This window comes from Phalacrocorax carbo, chromosome 5 (assembly GCF_963921805.1).
Source record: "Phalacrocorax carbo chromosome 5, bPhaCar2.1, whole genome shotgun sequence".
NCBI lineage: Eukaryota > Metazoa > Chordata > Aves > Suliformes > Phalacrocoracidae > Phalacrocorax > Phalacrocorax carbo.
The window spans coordinates 62,790,924-62,809,305 of NC_087517.1; the positions used below are offsets into that span (position 1 = coordinate 62,790,924).

At 35.2% G+C, this 18,382-nt stretch overlaps 1 protein-coding gene across 1 annotated transcript in view; it reads left to right on the top strand.

The window, feature by feature from the left end:
- The window catches only part of CCDC73 (coiled-coil domain containing 73), a 105,708-nt gene that overhangs the window by 79,864 nt on the left and 7,462 nt on the right, over positions 1-18,382 (top strand). Inside the window, 7 exon segments of the mRNA XM_064452805.1 lie at positions 1,226-1,354; positions 1,708-1,767; positions 4,204-4,308; positions 9,332-9,442; positions 11,366-11,497; positions 15,402-15,570; positions 16,737-18,296. Of these exon segments, the coding sequence (XP_064308875.1) occupies positions 1,226-1,354; positions 1,708-1,767; positions 4,204-4,308; positions 9,332-9,442; positions 11,366-11,497; positions 15,402-15,570; positions 16,737-18,296 (2,266 nt within the window).

Genomic DNA, 18,382 nt, shown 5'->3' on the forward strand with positions numbered 1-18,382 from the left:
CATTGCTGTCTTTGGGTTCTATAATTGATTCTGCACTTACACTTAGTACTTACTGAATCATTTTAGATTTATTTATGGCTAAAATAAATGAGAAATAAAGCCTCTAGCAAAAAAAAAAAAGATTTATTTAAAAGTAGTACCTATCCTTGTATTTTCTGTAAAACCTTGTATTTGTGAATTTCAGCTACAAGGTAATCTTCCCTTTTTCTTTTGTACTGTTATATGATTTTGTCCAGAACAGTTAAACCATTGGTCTGTGATAAGACGGAATTCCACTTTTGTGAAGAAAAGTTAAACAGATCAAACTTAGTTGTTAGATAAAACTATTACCATTCTGAATGCTTGGTTCACCACTATGGCATCACGAAGAATTCTTGATACTATCTGTGAACAGCATTCATAACCTCTGCTATTTGTCTGAGTAAACGTCAGAGCGCTCAAGGAGAGAGCGATATTAAACAGACTACCTTGTACGAGAATGGGAGGGGTGGGGGAGAACAGGGCACGATATTTATGACTCCAGGAACTATAAGTTGTAATTTAATGAGATCAAAGCATTTGCTGTTTATTTCCTGCGCTAGGAGCTTGGAATAAACTGGTTAGAAACAAGATACCAAAAAAAGAGAGCAGCATATTTAAAAGATTATAAAGACTATGAAATCAAAGGCATATTTTAAAAGGAAAATCATGTTGTAGAAGGCTCTAATATAAAATTAATTTAGCATTCTCCTGAGATTAAGTAATTAATGTTTCAGGAAAAGCAAAGATCCTCCAAATTTATAGCCAGTTCCTGTTTTTACCAGATAGTCACTGTTCTTCCTTTTTTTCCTCCTGATTCCCAGGAACATACACAGTAGTTATAATAGGTACTTTATTCCTATTGTATATCTCGTGTAGGAGGTTTTACCAATACTAACTCAATGTCCACTTTTAATATATTTCTTGGAAGAGAAAATAACAAAATGCTTAATTATCATAACTACTTCAAGTGGAGTAACATTAGCACAATAATGTTTTACCTCTGAAAATAAACTTTTCGCCATGTGTGTCAAGTTTAAAGTTTACCAAGTAGTCTTACAAATTTCAGTTCCTCTAATTTATTCTGTTGTTTCCATACATTATTTAAAAGAAGGGCATGACTTAGGATAGTTTAAAAGATTTGTCTTTGTTTTGAATTGCAATGCCTATACTGGATGAACTATTTATATGTGTTTCCTGTGTTAAGGAACTGAAGAAAGCAACTACAGACTTGATAAGGTCCAAGGTCACATCTCAGTACAGGGTGGGAGAAGAAAACATCAATCTTGCAGCAAAGGAAAAACAGTTTGAAGAATTGCAACAAAAAATCAGAATGGTATTTTGGAATTTAAACAGATTAAATTTTTGGTAGATATTTTCTGTTCGTTCAGCAAACATCATGGTAATGATCTCTCTGATGTGTACAGATTAGTGATTCCTTTCTACTAACTGCAGATACAATATAAAAAAACTATTTCCAGAATGACCCTTCCTAGGGTAGTAAATATGCTATGAATATAAGTATAATTTTATAGTTTAAAAGCATATAGTTAAGAAGACATTTCAAAATTATTCAGTTTCTTTAAATAGCCTCATGATGATTCACGATGTCATGTTAACACAATATTACTAAAGAAAAATAGACAGTAATATTAAATGCGTTTTACTGTTCTTCATGTTCTTTTTAAGGAGACAGCAGTCAGTAAAAAAGTTCAAGAAGAAAACACTCACATTAAAGAAGAAAAGCTGGTGAGTTGTTAATACAACTTTGCTATTTAAAAATCACTTAAGAATATATGTGCTGTATTTTATATTTGAAGTTCTTAAATTATTTTACTAAGCTATCAAAACTAATTTAATTCACTTGTTTACTCTTCCAAAATATTTTAACACTAACATAAATGGGATCTTACTCCTCAGTTTTCAGAAAGTGTATTAGCAAAACAAAGTACATTGTTTGACACTTTATTCCAAGTCTTAACTTTTGTCTTTGAATTCAGATGGGAGAAATTTGGTATATCCAAGAAATAGTTGTTTACATACCGGTTCAGTATAAGTAAGCAATAAGTTTTGCATAATATGCTTGCTGTTCTGCTTCCTCGTTGCCAAGAGTTTACTGTAATACTGCTGGTATTGAAACCAGGTAAAATTGGAATCATGTGTCAATCATATACAAAGGAAATGGTGTACCATTCACACAGAGCATATATATTTAGGATATTAAGCTACAAATTTCCATAGCTGAACAGAGCTAAGTCTGTCTTCTATTGCAAACTCAGGTATGTTCCAGAATTTTCATTCTGAAGTTCATTAAGCCAAACATGTCAGAGAAGTGTATCACTCTTGTTCTCAGGGAGGGGCAAAAGCAGTAACTTGCTTGTATATGCACTGAACTCTCACTGAAGGCTAATCCAGTGGTACTCTTCTAGTCCGTAAAAGCCTGTTTCCATTTTGAGTTTGCTTTTTAAAAATACTTGCCAATAAACACAGGGAAATTATGAGACACATGCTCAGGCCTCCTTACTCCCACAGCCCTGAATGCACTAAGAGCATGAAGTTGCTTGTAGCATAATTCATATGCATATTTGATATATGTTTTCTAAGGAGGACGCTGTTTTGTTTCTCTATTTTGTTCTCTGTGAATTGCTAAGGTTTGATTGATTGGTTGGTTTTAACATATGGGGGACTTTGGTATAAATCTGGGGAGGACTCTAATATAGAGATGAACTTCCTGTTTTCTCCAAGAAGTTGGGTTAGAAGACATGCACCATCTGAATGTACTGAAGATGTTGGCTGCAGTGGTTCTTGGACTGAGGCTGAATATATTATCTAAATTATAGCTGATTTACACTGAACTGGGTGCAGAGAAGCAATCTGGCCTAGTTGAGTGAACACTGTACTGGATTTAAAAGACATGGTCAACTCTGCTACTGACCTGTCAGATGACACTGGGCAAGCCATTCCACATCCCTGTGGTTCAGTTTTCTAGATGTAAAATTGCACTAAAGATAAATTAAGCTTCAGTGCAAAAATATTATCTCTGCATAAGAGTATACATGCATGAAAAGGAATGAGAGTACACCCAAAATAATTATTTTATTTTTAGTAGATAGCTGTATCTGTGTATACAATGGAACCCAAAATAGATAAATTTGAAAGCTCTTTACAAGTATATGAGAGTGCTTTGTTTTGATAATACATTCCTCTCTCAATATATCTTGAAGGAACTGAACACATTTAAGACTGTCTTCTGCCTGAAACTCAGGGTTTTTTCCTTTGCGGGTCTTTTAGTAACTGCTCTTCTGGTCTTTATGGAGTAGATATTGGCTTGGCTAGACCATTCCTCTGTCTCTGAATCTTTGGAAATTAGTTTTGTAGTGTTTAGTATAAAATGACAGTCTGACTCCATTCCATCCATGTTTTCAGCTAACTGCAACAAGCTTAATGGCAGCACCCATGGGTTTGTAAATCTAAACCACCTCAATCAACTCATTTTGGGCGGCTCTTTTTTTTTTCAGAACTTTTGAAGTAACAATAATGTCTTGATGACAGCACCACAAAAATTCAGATAGTGACAGCAAAATCTGATGTATTTGCACCATATGATGCAAAGCTGATGTGTGGTAGTTCACATCTATTAGGATTTAATCCAGGAGATACAGAATAATGTCACACAAGGGTGATCCATTCATGGAAGTGATTAGTTGCCTGTCACGTAATTTTTCTGGGATTTTCCATATTTGCCAGAAAATGGTACCATAAAATTATTCTGTTAGATTAATTGAACTCATAGTGGGATTCAATAATATCTTTTTGATTTAATTAATTTGATTTAATTAATTGTTTAATATCAATTTGGATTTGATATTTTAGTCAGATTTGCACTGAAGTATGTTTGACTTATCAATGGATTGTTCATTTTAAGAAAATTCTCTGAAAAATAATAAGTTATAATAATGTTATCTCTCCAAAGCAAAAGGCCAGAAAAACCTGGATTTTTCTGATTTCTTCCTACAAGCCCTTCCCCAATGTTGACATTGGAGTAGATTTTTTTAATACATGATTTTGTAAACACCAGCAAAATAAAAAATAAATAAGTAAATCTAAAAGACTCAAATTATCTAATGTTTAGACTTCAGAAGCAAAATCTTATTCAATATATCCTAATTTGTTTGTATTACTAAGGAAGTTCTCAGCTCTCTACAATGTGTGCAGGAGCTGCTTCAGCGAATAACCCAAACGAATGTTAGAATGGAAAGTGAATTAAATGCACTGAAAGAAGAATATCAGGTCAGATTTTTCTTGATTAGACAAGCTGCTACTATCTGTTATGTATTTTTTAAGTCCAGGACTGTTAAAGACATCTGTATGCTTTTCAGAACTTTTGACCTCAATTCCATTGCTCCCTCAGCTCCTGAACTGTCAGCATGAACCTTGAAGTGCAGTCTATGGTTTCCCTCTTCTAGTTCTCCCCCTGAAGTAAATCATGGTTGCCATTCTTATCAGCCATTTCTGGAGGGTAAAACACGAACACATTGGGGGTTGCTTTCAAGTATTTTGAAATAAAATTATTTTATTACATTTGTTTCTGATAATTTTCATGTAGGTATAAATTTCTTTTCTGGAAAATACTTCACATTTCAGATCTTCATAGGCACACCTTGTCCCCAGTTTCATGAGCTCAGAGGGCCTAAGAAAGAGCATATCCATAGCCATTTCTTGCTATGTTCTGGTGTCATATTTATGCTAGATGTGGTAAGTAGTCCAGCTGGAGTGTGGAGTTGCAGCATTCCTTAGTTCCTCTTTGAGCATGTGAAAGTGGCTTAGAACAGTGTAGATTCTAAATTACACTAGCAGTCAGTTTGGCCCACAGTGTACTGAAGATTAAGGTCATATTTGTACTGGTCAGATGTGCCATGCAGAGTTTGGGTACAAACATTAATTGGACTATTAATAATTAGTATCTACTATTTGTCCATACATAACCACAACTATTCCAGTCTTTGCTTGGCCCATGAGGCCAAGGTTTTGAACTAGGATCTCAGTTAATTTCAAATTAAACTTCCTGTGGGCATGTGTACTTCTGCTTGAAAGTAAATGCTTCTATGTTAAATTGATTCATTTCACAAAAGCCTTTACTTTGTCTTTTAATAGATGTAAGCAGTTTGCCTCCTGCCTCAATATAAATAAATGAATTTTGCATTTTGATGAAACAAGTAAGGTTGAAGATGAGTTATATTCTCCATCAGAAACTAGCTAAAATTTCACTAGGAATTAAAGTACCTGCTTGTAGGTCTAGATAAAGCTGTAGTGACTGGAAGAGAAAGAGAAGTCATTGATTTCAGATGTCTAGGTTCCTGTTGGATTGTGTTGGATTGTGTTGGATTTTCATGACTTAAAATTTTTTGATCTCAGAGTGCTCTAGAACCAGGAAGAGATGCTTCTCAACCTGGAGAACAGCCCCACGGTCCATTATGAATCTTCAGAGTTCTCCAGTTCCTCTTTCGTACATTGGCTCTTTGAAAAAAAAAATTACAAAGTACAGTTTAATGGGAAAAGGTTTGTGTTTCTCTTAGCATGTTTGAAACTTTTTCACAAGGAATAATTTAACAGTCCCTTGGCTGTGGAATTCCCTAAAGTAGCAGGATTTTCTGTAACCTCTGTTATTTATATGTTGGGTCCAGTGAAACAGCTGGATTACTTGCTATTCATACAATACTGGTTTTTGCTGAAGTAAGAAGGTAACAGAATCATGTGCATTTCATTTTTTAAGATTATTTGAATTACTTTATAAATTAAACCAGAAACTTGAGATAATTTAATTAGTATATATCCTTACCGATGGTGACTTTCTTAATGCAGGGGACCCTTTAGGATCTTTGTGTCAGGATTACTGAATAGCAGGTGTATTCTAAAAGTGCTTTTTTTTGGTAGTATTTCTGAGCTGTTGTCTCCCATCTCAGGTAAGGTTTATAGTATGCTTTAAAGCTCCAGCTAAAACTGTGAAAGGTATCTGTGACTCTTATCTTTGAAGACTCCACGTAAATATCTACAAGTGTAAGAAAAGTAGAGCTTGTTATCTTGTTGTTAAGGTATGAATTGAGTACAAGTCTCTGTTTTGCAGCCTGTACAGGTCAACAATTGATTTCTGATTGCAGTTATACTAATTCTGGTTAAAGAGCCTGCTTTGATTTGGGTCCTGTTTATATTAGACATTGGGAAAGTATTAATGTTTTCTATTTTATAACTACAGGACAAACTATTTCTAGTAATCAAAGCTTCAATGTAGTCTTCAAATATAATTTCTTTTAGGCATAAGTACTTTAAATGAAATTGGTGTTACAAGACATGGATAACTAAAAAGAGGCTCTTGATTCGACCTTTGAAAGATCTGTCGACTGTACAAGGATTCCTCAATACTTAGTTTGATGTATATATTCCTTATTAGTCTTTGCTGTGGCACTTAAGATCAGCTAAGATTTGATCTCAGTTGAGTTTTGTGAGAGCATTCTGTGCATTCTCTAAACAAAGATGTTCTCACATGAGAATGGGAATTAAAGAATTCATAACATTTATGTAAGGACATATGAGTGACAAGTTTTCAAAAGATCACAACTGGAAACATAGAAGTGGCTAGATATTTTAATAGATGTATTTTTTTGTAAACCCAATAAATACATGCATAAAATACAGCAATGCCTTTAAACAGAATCACAGAATGGTGGTGTTGGAAGGGACCTCTGGAGATCACCTGATCCAGCCCCCTGCTTGAGCAGGCACACCTAGAGCAGGGGGCTCAGGAATGTGTCCAGGCGGGTTTTGAATGTCTCCAGGGAAGGAGACTCCACAGCCTCCCTGGGCAGCCTGTGCCACTGGTCTGTCACCCTCATAGTACAGAGGTTTTTCCTCATATTCAGATGGAACTTCCTGTGTTCCAGCTTGTGCCCCTTGTCCTGTCATTGGACAGCACTGAAGAGGCCGGCCCCATCCTCTTGACACACACCCTTTAGATATTTGTAAGTATTGATAAGATCCCCTTCAGTCTTCTCCAGGCTGAACAAACCCAGGTCTTTCAGCCTTTCCTCATAAGGGAGACGCTCCAGTCCCCTGATCATCTTGGTAGCTCTCCGCTGGACTTGCTCGAGCAGTTCCTTGTCCTTCTTGAACTGGAGAGCCCAGAACTGGACACAGTACTCTAGATTTGGCCTCACCAGGGCGGAGTAGAGAGGGAGGATAACCTCCCTCAACCTGCTGGCCACAACAGCATGATGTAAATACAATGCTATATTAAAAGCAAATGTCACATGTTTTTGTTCTTTCCGTATGAACTCATGGGGCTATTTTGATTTGTAGAAGTGTCTGTCCTTCTGTTTAAACAGTAGTAAAAAAATACTCATTTGGCTGTCCGTTTGATACAATAACCAGAATATTCCAGGGAATGAGACGTTAACTGCTTATTTTGAAGTGTCATTATTTTAAAGCAGCAAATGGAACTTATAAAACAGGGAGCCGATTGCATAGCTTGAAGGGCCTACCCACTTTCCTGACAATTTGAGCGCTATTGCTTTTGTCTTTGTTGATTCTAGAACTGCAATATGATGAATGGGGTCTGAAGGTTATGTATTATTCTTATACTCTGTCCTACATCCCTATCACATTTGTGGACCTTGCTCATCAAGAAAAAGAGTTTCTTCAGCATAATAGAAAAAATGAAGGATTGTACAGTCCCATGGAAATATTTTTATTCGTATACTCACAAAAAATTACTGCTTATTTTTGGGCTTGAGATGACAGAACAGTCTTGCAAGGTAACATTCAAGAAGGATCATACTGTCCTTTCTCATTCTATTTATGCATACCTAGTGTTAGGACACCAGTGTCCTTATGAGTTCAGAAAAAGGTGACAGGATACTTGAGAATGCAAGGAATTCAGGTATTCCCCTCTCTGTACAATTGGCTTTAACATGTGATCAGTTCTATTCACCTGCTACTCCTGATATTTTGCCCTAAGAGCTATGCTGTGAATAACTCATATTCCACCCCAGAGGAGGCTACATTTGAGATGCAGATAAAAGCATCCTTGGAGTGAGAGCAGGTTTATCAAAGAGAAGAGGTCTTGGACTCCTAGTTTAGAGAACTGGATGAAAGGTGCTACATCAGAATGCAATGATTCAGACAATGTATTGTTGAATTGTCTCATCTTTTTCCTTATATAATCTGTCAGAGAAGATCCATTACATTCTTATGCACAACTTTTTCCATGTGTATAGAAATGCAAGGTCGTCTGAATTTTCCAAGTGTTAATACCTGTAAAATGTATTTGTATTAATAGTGTAGCTAAATTAACATAGGCATTTTAGAGTTGATAAGTGAATCAAGGGCTAGACTAATTTTTAGTTAAAAGGTTAAGTAAAAAGGAATTGCTTTGGAGTATTGCCTCCATAACTTAACATTTTTCAGGTGGACTTTCAAAGAAGCTCAGCAGAGTCATAAATATGTAGCTGGTCATATAACTCCATGCATTAAAGTTTACATTTTCAATTGTATTTGTGTCATCTATATAGTAGATAATGGATGCAGTAAATCCTTTATCTTCCATATTGTTTGCTATAAAAATGTGATAGGATAAAAGTTCCAACAGTACCTGAGATGTGTGTGAAGTTACTATTGATTTACACAAGACTGCTTTAATTTAGCACAGTAAAGCTGAGTTAACCCAAAAATGTTGCAAGTACAATTATGATAGTATAAAAGGTAATATTGTTATTTTAATGCACTCCTATTCTATTTCAGTGATCTAATAAAAATAAATTAAAGAATAATCAGACATATACTTCATGTTCCCGTAGATATTTTTTAGAATTTAAAGTTTATACAGTTTATAAGACAGGTTAATAAACAAGTTAGGACAGAAAAACTGATCAGAAAAATTAAAATATTTTCTTTGAATATACATTAGTTTTTTTCTCTAAGTACAATGGGTCTAGATTGTGCTACATTTCATATTTCTCATCTCTGGACTTTATATTACTTTTTCAGCACATTAAAACTTATGCAGTGAAACTGAATAATGGCAAGTGTTTTTATACCCTTTTATAGCCATTTCTTTTTTCATAACCTCCCCCTGTTTCCTGTTAGCTAAACTATAAGCACCTTTCTGTTAATTTATGAAAATTATTGTTGAGATAGCACATTATCACTGATCTGTATGGCACTTCCAGCATGTTAGAAGCAAAGGTCCAAGCAACATAAAACACATCAAAATTCATTAATGCGGTATTGATTATTTTTTGGATAATTAATTTTATTGCAGACCCTTGAAAGAGATAATGAGCTGCAAAGGGAGAAGGCAAAGGAAAATGAAGAAAAGTTCCTTAATCTTCAGAATGAGCATGAGAAAGCACTAAGAACTTGGAAAAAAGATGTAGGTTTATTAAATTAAATGTTAAAGTATTAAAAGGTTTTTGAAATAGTAATCAAGCATTTCAGGCAATTCCTAAAAGCCAAGAAAATATTGCAGAAATAATACAATAAAACCAACTAATTTCTTTTCCAGTAATGCAGACTCTTCTAGAAATGAGTATTTTTAAAAGGTAGATTTAGGAGAAGTGTTGACTTCTGTGCTCTAAAAGGTCAGTGTGTTTCCTGCAGCTCTATAAAGCAAGAGCCAGGGTACAGATGTTACCTGGAATTTAACACTTAAAAATATTCCATAATTACCCATTTGCCATTACCTAGACATGACTTGCCATTACCTAGACATGGAAGCTGATATAGTTTTTAATTTACATTGAATTTTATGTATTTTTCAGAAAATTCACAAGTTTTTTGTACAGCTTTTTCAGAAAATACCAGCATTTCTAGACTGCACTCTTGTACCCTGGAAAAAACTGTCATATAGTGAAAAATAGATCTAAAACCACTGAAGTGACACAGACTAAAGGTACTTCTGAAAGGCCATATGCCCAGGAAAAATAAAAAGCAACCTCAAACTGAATCAAGTTGAGAGATCCTGAAGCTTGCATTAAAGCAGAGGGCCTGCTTTGACAGGATTTATTAAACATGGACTGTGAGGTGAAAGGGGATAAGAAAAGGTAAAAACCTGTATGTCCCCTCAGTGAATTCACCTCTGGTTGCACCTAAACAATAATTTTTCTTCAGTATTTGCCATTCTTTCTACCATATTATTGTTAAAGAATCCATCAAATTATTTAATCCAAAATAATTAGCAAAATACTGTAGCTGTGAAAAATGTCTGCAATAATAAATGCATGTTTACAAGAAAGATTAATACTTCTTCAGTAAGACAAGATTTGTTTAGTATGTGGAATCAGGACTCTAAGCAGTATTTGTTCAAGTCTGTCTTTTTTATTTCTCTGTAATTGGCACCTACTGCCAGAAAGGTTTTGCAGTTGGTAGATATATTCTCAGGGAGGCTGTGGGGAAATAATGCAAAGTTGTCCTCAAAATCTTGTTCTCTAAGGGTAACTCTTTGAGTGCAGCCGCTACAAAGATGACTGCAACCATGAGACTACAAAATAGCTGAGCTGTTCTGATGCTCACTGCCCTGAGAAGATTTAATCTCCCTAATTCCTAGGAGAGTCTTATACCATAGTTTCCTGTATAGACACGGGAATTGGCCCTGCTTATTTCTCAGGAATGTTTGCAACTATTCATTAGAAGATTTTTCTTTTTCTCTCTCCATATTTCTGCTTTGGCTAACTAGAAATTTTGTCTCTTCATATCTTAAAGTATAGCATCATCGTGGATAAAGTTAACATTATACACTGCTCTGGAAATATCTGTAAATTAATATAAGGTATTTGTGTAAAATTGCCCTTCTGTTCTTTTTACAATTTGTATTTCAGAACATCTTTTTGTTCTAAATACAAAAATTTCATTGTTACATACTCACTGAAGAAGCACTGGATACTTGAGGCTATATACAAGAGTAAAGTGCCAAGCAAATTATTTGCTCTTGTAGTTTCTTGACAATGTAGATAGAGAATGAATGTTGACTAGCATGTTTATCTTTGAGTGAAAAACAAAAAAAAGCTACAAATACAAACCTCACTTTTTTGTGCATTGTAAATGGTGAAAAAAACCCCAATTAATAAAAAGTATATCCTGTAATGGAAATGAGGTTTGACTTTTGGTTTGAATGAAAGGGCTCAAAATTAGCTTACTTTGTACAAGGAAATTCCTTAGTATCTATAATTTCTTTTAAGGATTTACTTTTTTTTTTTTTTGTGAAGATGTTGATACCACTGTAAAATATTGGTTTACATACTTGAACCTGCAGTAAAGATCTGTGTTTGTGTGCTCTGCATACCCTCAATTATTACAGGAGGAAAACATGAGAAGAGAGATAGACACTATTAAAAATAAGCTGAATTCCCTTAAAGAAGTTCATGGACATCCTGAAGATTATCATCCTCCTCAGGGAAACCAGTATTCTGAGCAAGGGGAAAATCTGCAGGTAAGTGTCTCTAATAGCTGCAGTACTTTCCATTTCCTGTAAAAATATTAGAAAATGAGAGACATGACACTTCTAATCTGGCTATCATGTCCACTGATTATCCTTTGGCATTGCTGAACTTAAAAAATTATCTGATGTAATCAATGATCCAAGATCCTGTTAAAACTTACTGTATCCAGAGAATGTTCCCCTTTCTTCCAGAGGGGCATTTACATCACAGAAACTTGAGACATGAATTATCTCATTAATAAATGCATACATAATAGATAGCAATTATCTTAATCTATCTTTACTAAATACTATTTCACGAACATATTTTGCATGGGTGTTTCTCAAATAGTGTGGCAGGTTTATTGACTTTATATGTATGTAAGTTCCCTGGAAGTGTGGAAGTAAGTCTACTTCTACTCAGAGGAACTAATTTCAGCCTCTGTAACATGGGACGGATCAGAAGATTCATTTTATCAACATATAGGTTATCTAAAGGCTTCAGTTTTAGTTTAAAAAACCTCAACATTTATTTCACTTAGCATCTGTCATAATCATCAAAGGCACAGCAAGTTCAACAAGTAATGAATGCAGGAGGTAAAAGACTGTTTTATGCAGTGCAGGTTGAACTAGAATTGAGCTTGCATTGCTGGGTCAACCAAATCCACATTCAGTTCTATATTCAGAGCACATATGAGAAGTCAACAAGTGCTTAAGCACATAAAGATCATCTTTTGCAGCAAAAGGAAGAGCATGTAGCCCTGCAGCCATGTGATATCCCTTGCTTAAACTGAATTGCAAATTTATGTTCCAGTCTTTTATAAGATTGAAAAATGGGAATAGTCATAAACCATAAGAAAAACTTTCCCTGCAGTTTGAGGGTATTCTGTTGTTCAGTTGAGTATTGGTTATATAATTTTTCCCATGAGTTTTTACATCCAAATAATGATTTGTCCTTCAAAAAAGGGAAAATTGATTCTGCAGGTATGCAACTTCAATGTTAAGAAAATATCAAGACACTAGGACTGTAAAGACAGATTATTTTGTTTGGAACTAGTCTATGAACTGTCAGTAAAATGGCAAACTAATAATATTTTAGAATTTGGAAGAACTTTAATTTCTTCACAACACATGTATGTATGTTTGTAGCTCACAAACATACATATACACATATATATGAATATATACACATATGTATCTGCTGGTGTGTGCTTAGTAATGCAGTGGAAGTTAGACTTGAGTACTCATCTTGCCAAAGCTGTATGAATTTTACAAGGTATAATGCAAATCGTGTAACTTTTAAAAACCGTTGTTTCTTTGAATGAAAATGAAATATGAATTATGTTTAGGATGCAGAATCAATGCATACCATCACTCATTCATGATAAACAGTATTTGTGCTTACTAAGATAACTCTATGTGTTTGAAAGTAGATAAGCTTAAAGCATATGTTCATAAATGCAAAAGAAGTCTGAGATGTCTTCTAAATATATATCTTACACTAGCTTATGGCAAATTGCCATATCACTTTGTGCTGTATGATTATAAGATTTTGAAAGCTAGGCAGGTTAGGCTGAGTCACATCTCCAGTGGAACACTCCCAGGAAATTACAGAGGCTGCAGCAGATCATATTGATTATTCTGATTTGTGGAATTTCACCTTGTATCAGTAATGAGTCAGTGTCTAGTAAAACATAAAAGGGCAAGGTGTTAGCTATGATTTAGATCTTGACTATGGCTCCAAGTCTTGCAAGGAAATATGCATTATTTATTTTTATACCTAATGTAATCTGAAATCTCTGCGATTACTTGTGGGGCGTGAAATTTAGAATGTATGTAAACTTCTTCATACTGATTACTGTGGAATAGTAATTAAACAAAGGCCTTTTCTAAAAGAAAGGTACAATATCAGACCTCATTACAGACTCAAATCGCAATTTAGTTTAACTTTACCATGCTTCACGTTTAGTTTAATATAATTTGTAATACAGCTGTGTACCAGAGAATAGGGCTACACCTGGCAATGGGCTGTTGTGATTCTTTTGTGTGTATACGTACAGGGAGATCTGGTTTTGAGAAGGTTTTGCATTTCAATGTATGAAATATTCTGTTGAAGGAAAGGTCATCTTAGGTATATGTATGTTGCTTAGTTAATTTTTACTAAATCACAGGGAAAAAATTAAAATCCATTTGATAGCTTTTATGTGTCGGCATTTTAGTTTATGCATCTTGAACCTATTTTTGAAGGGCTGAACAGCCATTTGAAGTTGATGGAACCTAGGTTTATTCAACCCATCTGAAAATCTGGAAAGGAATCGGGTAACCTTTCTCCCTTTCTAAGAACACTTTATCATGTTTGTTTCAGATACATTTAGCAGTTCAGCCCATACCAACAAATATGGTAGGGTCCATTTTAGTAGCTGTTTTATACCTGTAGAGAAGAGTAACATGCACAGTTATATTGTGTTGTTTGGTGTTTCTGTCTAAAGACACAGCTCCTAGAAGCAAGAGTTTATAAAAGAATTACAGCTTTCATGAAAGAAAAAGGAAATCTCTCATATTTGTATTTGAAAAGAAAAGCCTGAAAATGTGATGTTGTATATAGCCAAGAAGCAAAATTAACCAATTAAAAACTTAGAAAATAAAAGAGATGTAATATTTACAATTTCCAAATCAGAATGACAGGGAAGATAATAATAAAACATGAGGAAAAGAGAAAGACATTTCAGTTGAAACTTCAAATTGAAGGTGGAATATTTAGCAGAGGAAAACTATTTTTAGGACATTCTTCCGTTCACCATGACTCCCCCCTCCCCCAAATCAGCAAAGCTGGGAGCATTCGGACGTTTCTGTGACCTGTAGAAAATTGTTTCCTGCAGGTTCGTATTCTGCATCATCTACTATGCCACCATGGCAATAATCCCAATTTTACCAGTGTTGTCTACGCACCTCTCTCCATTTTGCAATATACTCTGTCCTCCCCACACATCCGATGCCCAAGCACAGCGCTTGTAACTCCCTCCCACATCCCAGCCTTCCTCTTGCAACACCTCCAGTCACCCAAGTATCTTCAGCTTTTTCTCACATCTTTTATGGACTAAGCAATACCCCTGCTCCCTCCCACATCTACCTACTTTTATATCCTGTCTTTAGGGCAAGAGCCAGCATGTGCGCCTGCCTTCAAGTGCTAAACAGCTCATGATGATAAAGGATGCATCATCGTTTTTTTTTAGTGGGGTTTTATTAGGGTGTTTTTTCACTAATCAGCTCCTGGTTTTCACAGAACTTTATTGAATGCAACTTTCAAGGATAAAGACAAATACAGCTGCAGTAGTAGACCAGTGACTTAAACTTTAAGTAGACACATCTTTCGGGCTTCTACTCCTGTTGCATTTGACTCAAATTCAGGTTAAAAAGCTATCTGTGAGGGAATGAGGAACTGACTGACAGGAACTGCAAACTCATAACCCTTATTTGCCTATGAAATTAAGTTAAAAAATCCTAGGTGGTTTGTTAGGAAAAAAAGTGTTAATATGGTTTGTGTGTAATTAGCAATCATGCAGGGTTTTTCCACATTTAATTGCTGAGCAGGTGATTGATTTAGCCAGCAGACAGAGTGATCCAGTCAGCACATGTACAACACACATTCCTTCCTCTGAGAAATTCTGTCAATCTGTATAACTTTTCTTTGTGGACTGTAATATAGCAGGACCTAATTTATTTCCTGCTCTTTCAGGGTATTAGTCTGCCTTTTTTTCTCCATTTACTTCAACTTTTTATACTCCAGGTGAATGGTCTTTGGTTTCCATCAGAATTGTAAAAATAATTTTAAATCTAAGTCCTGAACTTTAAATCTAATCAGTGACTGTAGTAAATTATTAAAATATGTATAATCTTTTGTCCCTTCTTACACTAGAGTGATCAAGAACACTCAAAAGACAGTGAAGTGCAGGCTATTCAGAAAGAAAATGAGGGTATGCAATCCATAATAAGAAAAGACCATAATTTTGGATGTGATGCAGAAACTGAAGTAAAAACCACAATGGACTACTCTTTAAGCACTGAGGAGTTAAAGCCAGAACAAAGTAATTACAATACATGGATAACAGAGATAAGTAGTACTGCTGAAGTAAGGATAAATGGTTACAGATACAGTGTGTGACAAGGGAATGCTTAAATCCTGAATTAAATGTTTTGGTACTAACAACAGTAAAATTTTTGGTGTCAGTAGCACTAATCTCTGATAAACTCACAAAGGTCTGAATGAAAGCATGGTACTCCTAGCGGCTACCCTGGGACATTAAGTAAGATCCATGTGCTGCAACTCCTCCAGCTGTTGCAATACTCTTTCTGCATGCCAGTTCAATAAGTGAATAGGGGTTAGGAAGACCTATAATATGTATTGAAGTGTTTGGCAGCAAAACCAAGGACTTTCCCTTTCCCATAAAAAAATGAAAAAAGGCAGAAAGAGAGTGATTGCGGTGCACAGGACAATGAAGGTCTGTTCATGTGGATAATCGTAATACTTTTCTATACAAAGCACTTTGTAACTCCGGTAAGTAATTTTTTGAAGCCACCTAAAGGACATATACTTACCCACTAATGCTTTGTCTCTAAAATGTAGCAAAGATAAGTGGAAGTTTAAAAGGGGGAAGCGACTGCTTTAAAGGATCAATGCTCACAGCCTTCCAGTGTATCTTTCAGAAAACACCTTTCTGATATCAAAATGCTTGTTATTCCTCACTGCTCCACTACCATCAAGTCATAGCATATTTCTTTTGGTTTGAACATAGTCCCTTAAACAGTTTGGTTTGGTTTCGTTTAGCTAAAACTGCAGCTTTCAAAAATAAAGGCAAATACAGTTGCAGTAGTAAGCAGTGGCTTAAACTTTATGTAGACACATAATGGTTGATTACGTATTTGTTATAATTCCATAATGAAGATCCCATTCAATAATAAGGCTGACAGGTATCAGTTGGGAAATATTTCAGCTATAAGCCACATCTAAATTCTACAGAATGTGAATATATTTTCTGTTTGCACAGCTTATAAATATTTTGCAAGTTACCGCAATACAATACTTCTCTTCAGTAACTTTTTGATAGACTTGTGTGTAATGTAAGATAAGAAAAGTCAGTATCAATACTAATCTAGAGTCTATCTCTTTTGGAAGTTTGAAACTGTAAAAATAAAGCAGTACTTAACCTCTGGGTTATCTATCACTAACTAGAGAATACACTTGCTCTAACAGGTTTACAAGTTATTGAAAACAGTTTTAAGGATGAAATTAATGTTGCTAGCCCTTATGAAGAAAATCAAAGGGAGGCTTCTCCCAGGAATACCCTCTGCACAGATACTGATTTAATTACCCAAGGGCAGACCTCGGAAATACATGTCACTGAGTGTAAAGGAGCAGAAAATCTAGGAGCAACACATAGAATGTTACTGGAGGAAAACAATGCAAATTTAGAACAAAAACTACAGGACAGCACTGAGCCATTGGCAGCACGACACACACAAACAAGAGAAGTCTTTTTAGACAGTACTGACACTGTAGGTGTCTACAAGAAAAATGCAAGTCAGGAGACCGACTCTAGCAAGCAAAAATTATGCAATACCACAGATGAATCAATTTTTACTATGGCAGATAAAAAATCAAATACCGTACAACACAACGAAAGCGTCCTTACACCTGAAGCACCCAAAACCGAGTCTGAAGTGGTTCTTTGTCCTGAAAAGAATGCTGTGTGTGAGAGAAGAACAGATAATCATCAGACTAAGGAATTATGTTTTGACATCCTATCTCATACTAAAGAAAATTCTCAAACAGAATACCAAAAATGTAGCTTGCTGGACAGCGGCAATTACATAGGTAATGGACTACATAAAACAGCAGAAACCCTGTTAAATCTGAGTGGTTCACATACAGATAAACTTCCTTTTAAACAGCCACATGTAGACATTGAAGACAGAAATTATGATGACAATACCAGAAGCGTAAACAGAAATGGTGCACTGAAGAGTACTGGTGTTCCAGCAACCGATGCTCAAAATCTACCAACCGTTCATTGTGATAATGCAAGCAGTGATGATGCCACAAATGAACACAGTGATACTGTGTCTTTCTTGGATATTTTCAATTTATGCCCCCCAAAAATAGAAAGAGGAATAAGTGTGGATGTCATGCACGGCAAGCAACCTGAACAAGGCAGTACTGAGCAAACAGGGAATGATACAAATAAATGCACTTTGAAGGCTGAAACTGTATCTCCAGTAAAGGGTGACGGTCTTGAAATAATTGTTCATAAAAATACGCCAACAGATAGTATTAGTACAGATAAACTAATTGCATGTAAAGAAGTTAATGATGATATTCAGACACACTCCTTCAAAAATGGACATTCTCTGGAGATTAATAATTCAACAAATAACATGTTGTTAAAAGATAAAAAAGACTCACCAAATAGTACAGTTCCAGGAAGGAAGTTTGCTGAGGGTCACCTGAAAGAATCATGCTCTTTACCCATGAGAACATCTGGAAATTTAGTAAACATAAGTGGAAGGTCGTCCTTTGATCTTTCAACCTCAGATAAAAAAGCTGAGAAAACGCCAGTATACTCAAATTTTTTAGACCTCCGATCTTGTTCAAGAGTAAATCAAATGAGAGGTCAAGCTACACGGACTTCAGCTTTCAAGGAACCTTCCCTTTTGAAAGAGAAACTACCATGCTTCGTGGAAAACACAAAGGTTATTTCAAAAACACAGTGTCAGAATCTCAGTGAAAATGTTGACAGAAGAGAAACAGGACTAGGTAAGAAAAACAAGCACGTATGTTTCCAGGCATGTACTGAATATACTTAGAAACATTATCAAAATGTGAAATTTCTGCATCTAAGT